This window comes from Corvus brachyrhynchos, unplaced genomic scaffold (genome assembly GCF_000691975.1).
Source record: "Corvus brachyrhynchos isolate BGI_N302 unplaced genomic scaffold, ASM69197v1 scaffold933, whole genome shotgun sequence".
Taxonomy (NCBI): domain Eukaryota; kingdom Metazoa; phylum Chordata; class Aves; order Passeriformes; family Corvidae; genus Corvus; species Corvus brachyrhynchos.
In genome coordinates, this window is record NW_008237401.1 from 340324 (window position 1) to 353888 (window position 13565).

Consider the following 13565-nt stretch of genomic DNA (forward strand, 5'->3'; position numbering starts at 1 on the left):
CTGTCGCTCCCCGGGGCGCCGGGTCCGGGCGGGACGAGGAGCGCGGCCCGGCCCGGCCCTGGAGGTCACCGAGGAGGGCGGGCGCCGTGTCCGCTGTGGCCCGGGACGGGGCTTCACCTGCTCACAGCGTTTCACGGGTTTGGTGAAGCGGTTTCAGCCTTTGCTGAACGAACCCGGGTGGCTGCTATAAACTTTGCACCGAGTTTTGTCCCAAAACGTGCGCGGAGCAAAGAGCTGCCGGAGCCGGGGGGAGTAACGGAGGGAGCTGGGCGGGCGCTGGCCTGGGTCTGCCCGAGAGGGTTCAGCTCGGGGGGTTCCTGCTCGGGGGATTCTGCTCAGGGATTTTGTTCGGGTGACGGGTAAGGTGGTGCTGGTGGGCTCCTACACGAACATGTGCTCCATGGTTAAGAACCTCTAAATAAAGCAGTTTGGGAAACGCCATCTCTTTCTTAAGTGAATCAGCTCAGTTCCGAGCCGGATGTGCCTTGGCTTCGCGGAGAGGAATAAAAGTTGTTGTGAACACGGTGACAGGCCTTGAGAATTAGGGGTTGCAGTGTTCTGCTGGAAGAGGAACTGCTGAGGCTGATGGGAGGCATGAGCAGCTGCCTCATCGGCGGCTGAACGTGGTGAGAGGCCCTGCGGGAGCAGGAGGTGGCTCCTGCGAGCGGCGGGTGCACGAGGCAGGTTCTGGAATGCAGTGATGGGGATGTGGATGGGAGCTGGAGCATATCAGGGAGCACATGGCTGGTGGTGGTGGTGTGGATGGGAGCTGGAGCTCATCAGCACTTCGGGATTTTTAGGGAGTCCTAAAGGACAAACTCAACTCTGTCTGATCTTCCTCTGATAGTGTTGAGAGTTTCTCTGATCTTCATTCTGGAAACCTCAATAATATTTAATTCCAAGTTCCTGAGGACCATCTCGACTTCCTGAAGGTTTCTTGTCACTGCCAGGGCAGAGAACTGGAGTTCAAAGCTAGGTGTCCTGGAATGCTGCAGTCGGATTCTTGGGAGCAGGCAGCAGCTTTATCTGGGGATCTTTGGGGATGCCTGGAAAATAAGGCACAGGATGGGTGGAAGTCCCGAGGTTTTCAGGGGGGTTGGCTGAGTTGCTGTAGCTGTTAGTGTTTGTTTTAGACCTACCTGAGGTGTAAACATGGTGATTGTGCCGAGCCCTTCACAGTGCGCATCTGGGAATTGGGTTTCCTTCAACATCCTTTAGTTCCAAATCTCTGCAGTAATGGCTGTGTAAGGGCTGTGGAAGGCTCGTGCTGTTGCATACGTTTATGTTTGGGGCATGCCTTTTTTCTCCCTTGCAGCCAGGACCTGTGTGCTGTTAACAATTAATAATTAGGTGCATTGGGAATATTAATAAATGCATCGAGAGAAATGGAATTGATAATGGCTGCTGGGCCTGCTGTGGGCTCCACTCAGATGGGTATGTGCTCCTAATTCCATATATTTGTGGTTTATTGGGGAAATGGGAGTCTGTGTGTTTCAGGTGGGTGAAATGCTGCCCACGATGTTTCCCGGTTAGAAATCCAGGACTGTGGGAAGCGCTGAGTGCTGTTGGCCCTCTCGAGCAGGTGAGGCTTCCTGTGACCCCACACTGCCCCTGTTCACACTCCTCTGACACAGGTAGCACCTTCAGACAGCACAACTGTGCCTTGGCTTTTCCAAGGGATGGAGGAGGCTCCCCTGGGCACGGGGGGCTCGTACCAGCCGATGGAAAACCCTGCAGCTCCTGGTGGGAGTGATGCTCCTGTGACCGCTAAAGTTACTGTGAGGTTGAGAGTTACCTGGGATGCTGAGAGCACTGAACTGTTACCTGAAACCTGCCGGCAGCTCTGAAGGAGTTCTGTGTGTTCTCTTATCCTTAACTTCTCCTTATCCAGCCTCTGAGTCTGCGTGAGCTCCGAGAAGGTGACAGGTGACTCCCCTCAGAGAAGGTGATCACTCTGTGTCGGAGCCCCCCAGACAGGTCCCTACCTGCCTGTCCCCCAGCCAGCACAAGGCTTCTCTTGGCTGCCTCCCGTAGCTTTGCTGACCTTGGGGTTTTTCCATCTGCTTGCGTTTCCATTTCTGGAAAAGGGTTAGTTTCTCCCCTCACAAGTTTGGTTAAATTATCTTCTGGATTTTTTGCTTTGATTCTGTTTCAGAGAGTTTGTCTACTCCAGGAAATCTGTCCACAAGCTCTGGCTTAGGATTTTGGTTGCAGAATAATTTGAGTTAATATTAAAATTGAATGCTTTAAAACTCTTGAGTGCCTGCATTTTTGTTAGCTTAATTGAATCTGGTTAAATGTAATTTAGATGTAATTGCAATAAGAAAAATATCCTTTGCCATCTTTCAGAATGAGAATTTTCTTCAGTAGCCAGTTTTTGGGAGTTGCTGGAGGAGAATCTCTGGTCCACATTTGCTGAAAGTAGCGTGAGTGAGGGGAAGCTGTGCTGAGGAGGAGAGCTTTGTCAGCTTGTGGATCCCAGCGAGGGTTCCCAACCTTTGTCACTCTGTAAAGCTTTAACCTCGTCATGAAAGTTCCCGATAGCAGCTGGGAGGATCGTGCTGCAGCCAATCCCACGGGCTCGGCGTTTGTAGCCTCAGTTAAATAAGCAAGAATTGATGTTTTGGCCTTTTCTTCTGAAGAGCCACTGGCCAGGATGGAGCAGTTTTGCTCCTGGAGCGCAGCATGAATTTACCAAAAGCTGATGTAGATTAGGGACTTTTTATCCTCTCCAGTCCGTGGGGTTTTGCTGTTAAGATGAGTGAGAGCAGGGCTGGGTCCTGCTGGGCTGTTACAGCTCACTGTTTCTAGCACGAGGGGAAGTGGCCCATGCTCTGTTCCAGCTGTGTTCATGATCCATTCATCATTTCATCAGAGTTGCTTTTAGTCCCAATCACCTTCAGAAATGGTGTAATCACCCTGAAGTGTTTCAGTTTCACTTTATCACATTTATTCCTTCAAATTACTTTAGGTCTGAGCTCAGTGCTACCCTCAGAGATGTAGGTAGTGAGGCATAGTTTATTTTTAGAAAAGAATGAATCATGTTGTAGATGTGTCTTGTCTCTTTTTGCTTTGTTGAAAAGTAAATGCACAGAACTGGGACCTGCTGGCTCTGGGTGCCTGAGCAAGAGCCCATGTGGGCAGGTGATGCTGCCCCAGGAGTGACCAGAAGCTGAGCAGAATTTAGTTTGGAACTGCTGAACTGCAGTGACAGAGCCTGTGGGTGCAGCAGGTTGTTGGGCTTTTCTTTGCAGGTTGTTTTGTTGGGGAACAATTACTCTGAAATCTGCAAAGGGAACTGCACGTGTGTCCTTTCACCCTGAACTGTTTCCAGCTCTGCTCCTGGGCAAAGATTAACGGGAGGGGAAGACTCTGTTGCTATGTGGATTAAATCAGTTGTGCGTGGGGGGTTTGAATCTCAGAGCTTTGCAAAGACCATGGTCTTTGTTTTGCTTCTCACATGGTTGTCTTGAACCTCTCCAGTGTTCTTGTTACTGAACTGGGGCTTGTCCTTGCAACAAACAGCTCTGGCACGAGGTGTGACCTTGGCAGAGGAATTATCTCTAAAGCTATTGCAACTGCTTCCTTATCCTTGTGCTGTATGTTTGAGGGCTGGTAGTGAGCCACTCCTTAACTTCAGAATCCAGGAGCCCGGCCTCTGAAATATCCAACTTGCTTATCTGTGCATTTGTGGATATGAGCTGGATTAATGGCTTTCACCTTTTAAAGTCCAGCAAATTGCAGCAGTGAACTGGAGCATCGTCCAGTGGCTGGAGGAACTGTTTTAGCTGCTTGTGGGGTGTTGGGATATCTCGGGGGGCTAATTTTTGCAAAAGGGTAGTTTTATTCACTACCCTGTAACTATAGTTATTATTTCACTATGTGAAAGGAGCAGAAGCCATGTTTCTCCTCCGTGCTGCTGCTGGATTGTTGGATTCCTCACCCAAATGCCTTTGAGCAGCTCTGGGAGGGGGACCTTGAAGGACTCTATCTTGTGCTGTGGGGATGAGTGTTTCTCTGTGTCAGGTGCCAGGCTGGAATCTTGGAGTTCTTCTTGACTGTCTCATTTGTAACCTTCTCACTCTAATTGTGGTCCTTGTTGCCCAGACCCAAAGTGAGAAGATCTTGTTCTCTCCCCAGCAGGCTGGGAAGGTGTGTAAGTTTATGCTGGCAATTCAAAACCTTTAATCTCCTTGGTTACAAGTTTAAGGAAATTATTACTTTCTGTTGATGTGTGTAAGATTCCTGGGGGAAGGGGGTAGCACTTGGGTAAGTTCAGGAGGAATCCTGGCACAGCACAGGTGATGCTTGGTTAGTACAGATATCACTAATTCCGTTAAGTTATACAGTTTCTTCTCCTTGACATATGTTTTTTTACCTTCCTTTCTAGGAAGGGGTCTGGAGGAGGGAAAATTTCCCTTTCTGGTGAAAGGGGACTGGAGCATTATGACAGTCAAGTCTTTAAAAGCTTATGAGTTCCCAGAGTCCTTGCCGAGTAGCCGCTGCCTCCGCTGATGTTGTCGGATGTCAATAAAGAGAGGTTGAAGGCAACACTTCTAATGGAGGTAGAAACGAAATACTTGGAAAATACCAAGGATTTTCCTGTTTTCATTAATAAAAAAATCACATAGGTGCTTAATAGCTGGGTAGACACTTGAGATGTGGAACTCTAGAGACAATCACTAAATTCACCTGTATTTTCTGGCTTGACTTCTGAGGCTTCTCTGCGTTGCTCCAACTAACCAAAGTGTTCTGGTCTCTTCAGCAGGTAACATCGAAAGGTGCTGGCTTGAACCCCAATGCAAAAGTGTGGCAAGAAGTGCCCCCGGGCAGTGGTGAGGCCGTGCCCCCCACCAATGGCACAGAGCACACGTGGCAGGAGACGGCAGCGGCCCAGGGGACTCCAGCCGAGGGTGAGGTGTTGGGACACGGGTCGTGATATGGCCCTTCCCGGGGGACACTCGGGGAGCTCAGCTGTGAGGAGCAACCTCTGGCTCTTGTCCTTGGGGTTGTCAGTGCTGATGGAGCAACGTGTGTGAAAGGACCATGGGAATGCAGCAGGTGGTTTATAAGGGTGGTGGGTCTCACCAGTGGGCTTTGGTTCGGGAAAGTGTCCCAGCTCTGCTGGAACAGGATTCAAGGGGCCCGGTGATGACCAAGTAACGCGCTAAGAGGGGAGCAGGGTGCTGAATGTGTAGAAATGGATTCATGACGTTGCTGCACTTGAGCATCCACTGGACCCTGTGAACAGGAAGATGAGGTCTGAGGGCACCTGCAATCCTGGGTGACCGAGGTGCTGCTGAGAACTGTCAGGAGCATTTGTTCTCGAGCAGAGCCTGTTCAGTATCCGTGGTTAGCTCCTTTCCATTCTCACTGTTCCACTGCAGTCCTGTTCCCATCCTTACCACACAGGCAGTGTCCAGAACTAAGGATTCAACTGGTTTCACTTGCTTGGCTCAGACTTGATCCAGGGTGTAGCTGAGGTGATTCAAAGCATGGCAGAGGATGTAGAAGATTCTCTGCAAAATGGTTTAGTAAAAGTTAGGGATAAAGAAGGGAACATTCAGCTTGTGTGGCCTTGTCAAAGGTTTCTGGTAAGTCAGCAGAAGTGAGGAGAGAGTGCTGGGTTTGTGCTTTGCCTGACAGAAACTCATTTGTCTCTTCATAACAAAGTGAAGCAATTGAGGCAGTGTAAGCAATTTTCATCCCTTGTTTTTAGGAACCTCGCTTAAATATTTTAAATTTCATGTGGAAAGGCTGGTTTTTAGATTCTCTGCCACTTTCAGCATCCTTTATTTACTTTTCCCTGAGAGCCTAGTGCAAACCAGATCTTCCTGAAATTGGAGGGGTATAAGTTCTATCCCACACAAAGCCTAAGAAATACAGGCTAAGGTTAGGCACTCTCAGGTACAGCTTTCTTGAGTATTTGTTTTAATGGTGGTAGCCAGAATTTTTCAAATGGGAAGTATACTGGAGCTGACAGGAGTTTTCCTGCTGCTGGTGTGTTCCTTTGCCAGGTAACATAGAGATCTCAGAGGACAGTTGCAAGCAGTATGAAGTGATGTATTCCCCATCCTGTGAAGCCACAAGGAATGGCACAGGAGTTGATGAGGCGTCAGCAAATGGAATTGTCCTGGCAACCGAAGATCTGGGATACCAAATCTATGAAGTGTCTGGTGAGTGCTGAAGTTCAGATGCTGCTGTCAGTGTCTGTAACGCCCCTGGAGCTGCTGTAAGTGTGGTGTAACCAAGTTGGAGCTCTGACATGTCCATGTGTATCCACATACAAGCTCCAGTATGGCCTCAACATGTGGCCAAACAGGGGCAAAGTGGGATCAGAGTCATTTTGAGAGTGTGTGGTCTGGGGGTCTTTAAGCGTCGTGGATGAGCTTTTCCTCTTGGTCCTACCCAGAGGGATTCACTCTTGTGTTCTGCAATGAGATGTGTCCTTGCCTTGTCTTGTCTTGTTGCTGTGAAAGTGGGAGCTGATGGTGGGTGTGGTCCCTTTCAGGTGACGGCAGCTCCACTGTGTCCACAGAAGACATCAGAGAATGTTTGAGAAAACAACTTGAATTCTGCTTCTCACGGTAGGTGCAGTTAACTCACCTTGGTATAAACCCTTTACTAAAATCCTTGGCAAATATCCCTCTTCTTGGCTTAATATGTGCTATCATCTTGATAAAAACACAAAGCAAGATTTGCTGATGTGCTGTAGAAGCCCTGTGGCACCTCCCAGCTGTTTCGCTCCTGTCTGTGCATCCATGTCCTTGGATGAGTATGATTGCTGTGCTCCACAGTCATAAGATGTCGAGATAATTTACTGTGTGGCACCAGAAGTCTTTTTGGCAGATCCTTTTTGCAGACCAATGTGTAGGGCGCTGGAACTTCATTAAGTTTCTAAAATTATCTTACTCTGCTTTGTTTTGATTTGCTGGGATTTGTTCCAGGAGAGAAAATCTGAGGGTGTTTTGGTTGTGAATGGTACTGGTGAATATTTATTTAAGCCTGTAGTTATCCTCTTGTTTAAGTTTTCTCTAAGGCAGGTTCAGGATCTTTATTAAATAATAATTTTATGTCTTTTTAGAGAGAATCTTTCGAAGGATCTCTACTTGATGTCTCAGATGGACAGTGATCAGTTTGTTCCAATATGGACAATTGCCAACATGGAAGGGATTAAGAAGCTGACAACGGATATGGACCTTATTCTTGAAGTTTTGAGATGTAAGTCTGAGACTTTGGTATCTGTATCAGCAGCACAAAGAATCCTTCCATGCTTCAGAGAGCTGTTGTAGTCTCTGAGCCTGCTTATGGTTTGTTGTGCTGGTAAATGGTGGCAGGAACTTTACTGTGCAGGAGGCTGTTCCAAACTCCTGAATTCTCATTCTTTGTTCCAAGTTCCATGAGAGAATCTGTTACTGCTGAGATGTGCAATGTGTCCAAATTTTATACTTTAATTTCAGCTTCTCCTATGGTACAAGTGGATGAAAGGGGGGAGAAAGTCAGACCAAACCACAAACGGTGTATTATCATTCTTCGTGAGATCCCTGAAACAACACCTATAGAGGTAAATAAAGAGAAAGGACATAAATAACTCTGTTACTGGTTTTGGAAGGTGCCTTCAATAGGGGTTCAAACAGCACCAGGAAAAGGTCAGCTGGTGTTTAATTGGATTAAACATGAATATTTTTCTTCTAGAGCACATCAGTAACTTTTTCCACCTGGGTGCGTTGTCAAAATAGTCAAAACAAAAACTTATTGCCGTTGTCCCTTCCCATCATTTACTACTATATTTAAACCTTCTTAAGTAAACTTTTTTCCCACCAAAGCTGAGCTAGCTCGGCTTTTCTGGAAGGAAGTTTGAACTGGTTTCTTTTCAGTTCCAAAAATAAATCAGTCCAGGGCATAGCTTGGAATTCAGGCTGAATTTTTGTCACAGCAATAACTTTACTTGAAGTCAGACGATTGTTTTGGCAGCAAGAAATGTTACTAAACATTTCTCATTCATTGAGCCCCAGCATGAGCTGAGCTCATTATGTCCGAGAAGGGAGGATAATAAAATTCCTCCTGATACTTGGCGAACAGAATGATTTAGTTCTTTGTTTTTTAAAGTTGTAACACAGGGTGTTTGTCTACCAGCATTTTTAATGAGTTCTTTTAATGCAAACACTGAGCAGCTGCTTGTCCCTCTCTTTACAATCTGATTATTGCAAAGCTGTCAGGTTGCCTTGACTTAGAAATATTTCATGGAGTTATTGTTGCCTCTGTGACTCTGCTGAGCTAAAGCCACACTTTTCCTACCTATTTCATATGAAAATATCACCAGATCTACACAGATCTTGATTTTCTTACCAGCTGGGCCTGCTCTGTTGTATCTGGGGAGCCCAGAAGGCTGAACTAGGATTCGTGGGTTAAGAAGCAGGTAGAGGGTGGTTTGGTCAGGGGAATAAAAAACCATCCCTGGTCACGGGAGAGCGGCAGCTGAGGAGCTGGAGCATAAACTTGGGTCACTTGAGTGTTCATTGTACAAGGGCTCTGAACTTCTCTCCCCAGGAGGTGAAGGCTCTGTTCAAGAATGAGAACTGCCCCAAGGTGATAAGCTGTGAGTTTGCTCACAACAACAACTGGTACGTTACATTCCAGTCCGACACAGACGCGCAACAGGTAAGGCTGCCTTCCTCTGCCATACCAGCTTTAATCCTTCTCCTGCTCAATGAAAGTGCACATGTGCTTCCCATAGCTAAAAGAAATATTTATTTACTGATGCCCTGTTGTTGTTTTAAGAGATTACTTGCAAGTTCTGGTTAATAAGAGGAAAGTTGAGAGATTGTGGGGTTATAATTCCCATGCCTGGCTCTTGCCTCGGCGCTCTCTGGCCGTGACTGGCACTAGAATCCTGAATTGGAAGTGTTAATGAACTTAGGTGGGCTGACAGGGAAGCACGTGGCTGCACATTTGTGTTAAATCATGGAACATCCTTTGGGAAGCACAACTTTATCAAGATATTCTAATGTTGATCTTTTTTTTGTATCTGCAGGCGTTCAAATACTTAAGGGAAGAAGTGAAAACCTTTCAGGGCAAGCCAGTAATGGTGAGGCTGCTTTAGCTGCTCTTTCTGTTGGAACTGAATTGTGTTGTTTCTGTTTGGATGATGGTGACCATTTGTGGGGGGTAGAACCAAGGACTCAGCAGTGGGATAGTCCATAGCTCTGGAGGCTGGAAATGTGAATGAGGTCATGGGGAGCTCTGACAAATTACAGTTGAGTGGCTGCTGGTTACTCACAGCACTGCTTCCCAGGGGAGGTGAAATACATTCCTGTGCTGACTTCCCTTCTCCACTTGCCCCAGAATCTGGGTTTGCAGAGCTCAGGAGAGGGATTCCTGCCACTGCGAGTCTTGAGTTGGCTGCTGCACAGAGCAGGCTGGAGCAAAGTGTGTGGACTGTGAGAGGACCTGGGATGATTGAAGTCTGGACAGTTCTGCTGTAGAAAGCAGCATTTATCTGCAGTTTTACAGATCACCCAGCTAAAGCAATGGGTGTCCTTCCCGTTACCATGCTGTGGGAATATGATCTGGACTGATTTTATCAGTTTTTATTCATAAGCAGTAATCAACCTTCACATCAGGCAGGAAAGATTCCACGTTCTCCTTTTCTCCCAGCTAACGCATGGCGTGATTTGCTGTCTTGCAGGCCAGGATAAAAGCCATCAACACGTTTTTTGCTAAGAATGGTTACCGGGTCGTGGATTCCAGTGTGTATCCCCAGCCCGTGCAGACCCAAGCCCAGTTTGCCTCCCCCCTGTTTATGCAGCCTGTATATAGCCCTCAGCAGTACTCGATTTACAGCATCGTGCCTCAGACGTGGTCTCCAAATCCTGCACCTTACTTTGAGACACCACTGGTGAGTAACAGCTGGTGAGAAGGGGAGGAGGAGCCCAGCCCATCAGGGATAATTTGGTTAATAATCACTGGGGTGAGCAGGCTTTCCAGGTTTCTTGGTCAGATCCCTCTGTTTTATGACATTTATTGTCATAAAAATATGACAATAAATGTCATAAAACAGAGGGATAAAGCAACAGTCAGGGGAGCTGCCAGTCTCACCATTGGCTGCCACTCATTTCAAGGAATTTTGGTGTGAAATTCCATTATCCAGCAGCTTGTGTTACTGGAAGAGCCCATAGCTTTTCCAGGAATGGGGGAACTCTGCTAAAGCAGATGCAGACTTTGAACCTGTGGGGGTTTGGCTGGAGTAGTGAGTTCACACCACAGTAGATGCTGTAGCCCAGTGTGAAATTACAGCCATGAGTAAGTGCTGAAGCTGATCATTAATCTGCAAACGTTTTCTTTGTAGCTCAGCCACTGAGACTGTTCTGTCTGTTGCAGGCCCCTTTTCCCAACGGTGGATTTGTGAATGGCTTTAATACACCAGGATCATACAAAACAAATGCTGCTTCTCTGAGTATAGGTCGCCCATTCCATAGGAATCGGTAAGATAGTTCTGTCGGGTGTTAGCTCCTGGAAAACTTACAGTACTGACATCCTCAAGTGTTCTTTGCATGTCACCTGCTGTGCTTTCTGATGGGACCACATAATTTATTTTGTTTTATCAAATATGTGATGTTTTTCAACTTAATTAAAAAAACGAAGTAGAAGGTGGCAGCATAAGGTCCTAAAATAATGGACACGGTGCTGGTGAGAACGAAGGTATCTCCTTTAAAAAGCCTCAGAGGAATTTTTGCAGACAAATAAATAACTTCCTCCTAAGGTCATACTTGTAATTGTTTGTTATACACAGATTATAAACTCCTGCAGCACAACATAAGCCTTTCCTGCTGGGATCAGGCTTGTGGAGCTGTTGGTTCCTGCAGTGGGAGTTGCTTGTCCTGACTGCTGAGTCCAACTGCTCGATGCTGGGGCTGTTCCTTGTAATATATTTGCTTTATCCCCATCTTTCCTGAGAGCTGTAAGGACTTAGATATAAACACTGGGGAGGAGGAAACATTTTGTATTGCTGGAGCAATTGCTCTGTGAATACAATGGAGTAGTAACCTGTGTGTGGGGGTGGGAGTTGTTTGTGTGCAGCACAGGGCTGGGATCATGGGAGTTGCTGTTGGTGTTGTTGGAGAAATCAGTCGACAACTGCCAGGGCCGTGAGTGGGTTTGTGGTGCAGTTCGGGTCTGTGGCTGTTGGCAGAAGGGGAACTTCAGGATTTGGTCTGTGGTGACTCAGCAGTCTTAACACAGACTGTGGAACTGGGAGCGTGACTCTGCCTGGAAGATGGAGCAGCTGCTCCAGTTGCAGCTGCTCAGCTCCCAACTCACATCTTGACAAAGGTGGTTTGGATATTTTTTGCTTTAAATTGTGCACAATCTTAAAACCTGTAAAGCTCTTGGGTATGTGGAACCTCTTGGAAGTACGGATGCTGCAGCTGTGCAAGAACTGTGTGTATCCAAGTGCTAACACCTTGAAATGCCTCCTTGTACATCACATCTGCATAACCCGAAGCTTTTAAAATCCTGGTTATGTAAAGGCTTCCATTTGTAAGACTTGGGTGCTCGAAGTTGCAGCTTTAGGGTCAGTCTGTGCAGGTCCTGCTGGCCCAGTGATGATCCAGTATCGCGCTAAGAGAGAACAGGTCACAGTTGGGGGCTGGGCAGCCTGTGCTCCCTGCTTGTCCTTCCTCCTGCTCTTCCTTCCTTCTGCTCTCACATCATTTCTCCTTCTCTCTGCTCTTTTTTTTCCCTCCTTTGTCTTTCCTTGTCTTTTCTGCTTTGCTCTTCTGCCCAGACAAGACTGTGGCCTTCTCGATGACGGGTAAGATTATGAGATCTGAGGGCTGAACAGTGACTTGAGAATATGCCATTTTGAGAACAACAAAATGGAAGCATTTAGTTGACTTTGCTCCACCTCCTCCCTGTGGTTTTTGCTGATGGGAAACTTAAATTTTATTGGGCCCTTAAAACTGGTTCTTGATGCTTCTTGAAGCTGGGAAGTGTGAATTCATCTCTGTTCAGCAAATCTCCTCTTGAACTGCAGAGCAGCTTGTTTGGACAGTTCATCCAGCTGGTGCTTTTGGGTTTCTGTCCTGGCCCATTAAACCTGATTTGTTTTGTGGTACAGACAGTTAATAGTTAAGTGTTGGAGTTTTCTCTGTAGCTAAACATTTGTTTAAGCCGCTCGTATTTATTTTGCGCTCATTTGTTGCAACATCCTTGTGGGAAAGGGAGATGGAGGGGTCATACTTTGGCTGGCACTAGGAGAGTTTCTTCTGATTTCATGGAATGTTACAATGAGATTGCACATGCTGTTTTTAAACAAAATCCTCCTGCTGTCCTTAAGTTATGAGAAGTGCAGAGTTTACCAGAGGAGAGAGAATTTAGGGTTCTTGTCTTTGATCAGTGCTGCATGGAAAACCAGTGAGGGGCAAAAGTGGAAAACAGTTGGAGACACCCAAATGCTGCTTCAGAAGACTGTTCCATATTGTGCGGGATCTGAGGTTTTCTGGGGAATTCTGCATTTAAGACCCTGAGCCTGAGCTTGCAGCAGCACTGAGTGTGCAGAGCTGTGTCTGTGCTCAAAGGAAGCACAGCTTTAATGCTGAATAATCGATAGCGGGGTGAAATGTCTGAGGGTTGGGAACTGCAGAGTCAGTGCTGGGGGTTTGGGAATGGGAGCAGCCAGACTGAGCCTGGCTGTGCATGGTGGGGCTCAGCTGCCCTGGCCTCGTCTGCCACGTTCACTCACTCCTGGCCTTGTCTCAGTTCAGTTTGTTTGCCTGTGGTTAGATCAGTCTGTTCCTTGGCCTTGGCTTATTTCTCCAGCTCCATTTCCAGTGCCCTGTGCTGGTGCTGCAGGCCCAGACAAAGGAAAAATTCCTCTTTGGGTTCTTCTGACTCTTCTGTGACCTCTGGGTTTTGGGGTTTTTTTAAGTTGTTTGAGGTTTTGGGGTTTTTTTTCCCCTCCTGCCTATCTTTTGGGCAGTGATCTCAGTGTTTCCTGCATTTGTTAACACTTGAGTGGAGGTTGCAAGAAAACCATAACAGAAGGAATTGATGGAGGTTGGGAAGACAAATGTCTTTGTTCCTGACAGTTGTATGCAGGAAACGTGAGTTCTGGTGCTTGCTGACCTCGTGCTTTTCTTGCCAGCTGCAAATCAGTTGCAGTTGGTGGTGGTTCTGGTGTGGTTTCTCAGCATGGGGATCCTACAGCTCCCGCTCTGTGTCTGCAGGGTGAAGCCCCATTTCCGCTCATCCAGCAGCTCGGAGCACCCGGAGGGGCCGCCCGGCGCCGGGGCCCTGCCCATGGGGGACCTGAGCAGAACCAACTCAAGGAATTTTGTCATGGAGCGACACAACAGCTCATTGACTGGGCACCAAGACCAAGGGTATTCCCAGAAGGATTCTCCCACAGCACAGCTGGAGCAGAACGGCGATTACGGCGTCGGCAGGGGCAGGTAAAGGGCTGTGTCCGTGTTTGCTGTCACACAGCAGCTGGGACTTGGCTTGTGTGAGCCAAAGATATCAACCATCAGCACAGAATACATTTCTGTAAGGAGCAGCCATGAGAA

At 47.3% G+C, this 13565-nt stretch overlaps 1 protein-coding gene across 2 annotated transcripts in view; it reads left to right on the top strand.

The window, feature by feature from the left end:
- The first annotated feature begins 1636 nt into the window (after nucleotides 1-1636).
- LARP4 (La ribonucleoprotein domain family member 4) overlaps nucleotides 1637-13565 on the top strand; it is a 17281-nt gene continuing 5352 nt past the window's right edge. Inside the window, exons 1-11 of one of the 2 annotated variants that reach the window (XM_017730751.1) lie at nucleotides 1637-4565; nucleotides 4766-4913; nucleotides 6018-6176; nucleotides 6512-6587; nucleotides 7085-7221; nucleotides 7461-7564; nucleotides 8551-8661; nucleotides 9035-9088; nucleotides 9689-9898; nucleotides 10381-10484; nucleotides 13227-13451. In XM_017730751.1, the coding sequence (XP_017586240.1) occupies nucleotides 4515-4565; nucleotides 4766-4913; nucleotides 6018-6176; nucleotides 6512-6587; nucleotides 7085-7221; nucleotides 7461-7564; nucleotides 8551-8661; nucleotides 9035-9088; nucleotides 9689-9898; nucleotides 10381-10484; nucleotides 13227-13451 (1379 nt within the window). In that variant the 5' untranslated portion in view covers nucleotides 1637-4514. The remainder of the gene's footprint in view (nucleotides 4566-4765; nucleotides 4914-6017; nucleotides 6177-6511; nucleotides 6588-7084; nucleotides 7222-7460; nucleotides 7565-8550; nucleotides 8662-9034; nucleotides 9089-9688; nucleotides 9899-10380; nucleotides 10485-13226; nucleotides 13452-13565) is intronic. The other variant, XM_017730752.1, reaches the window with a different exon arrangement.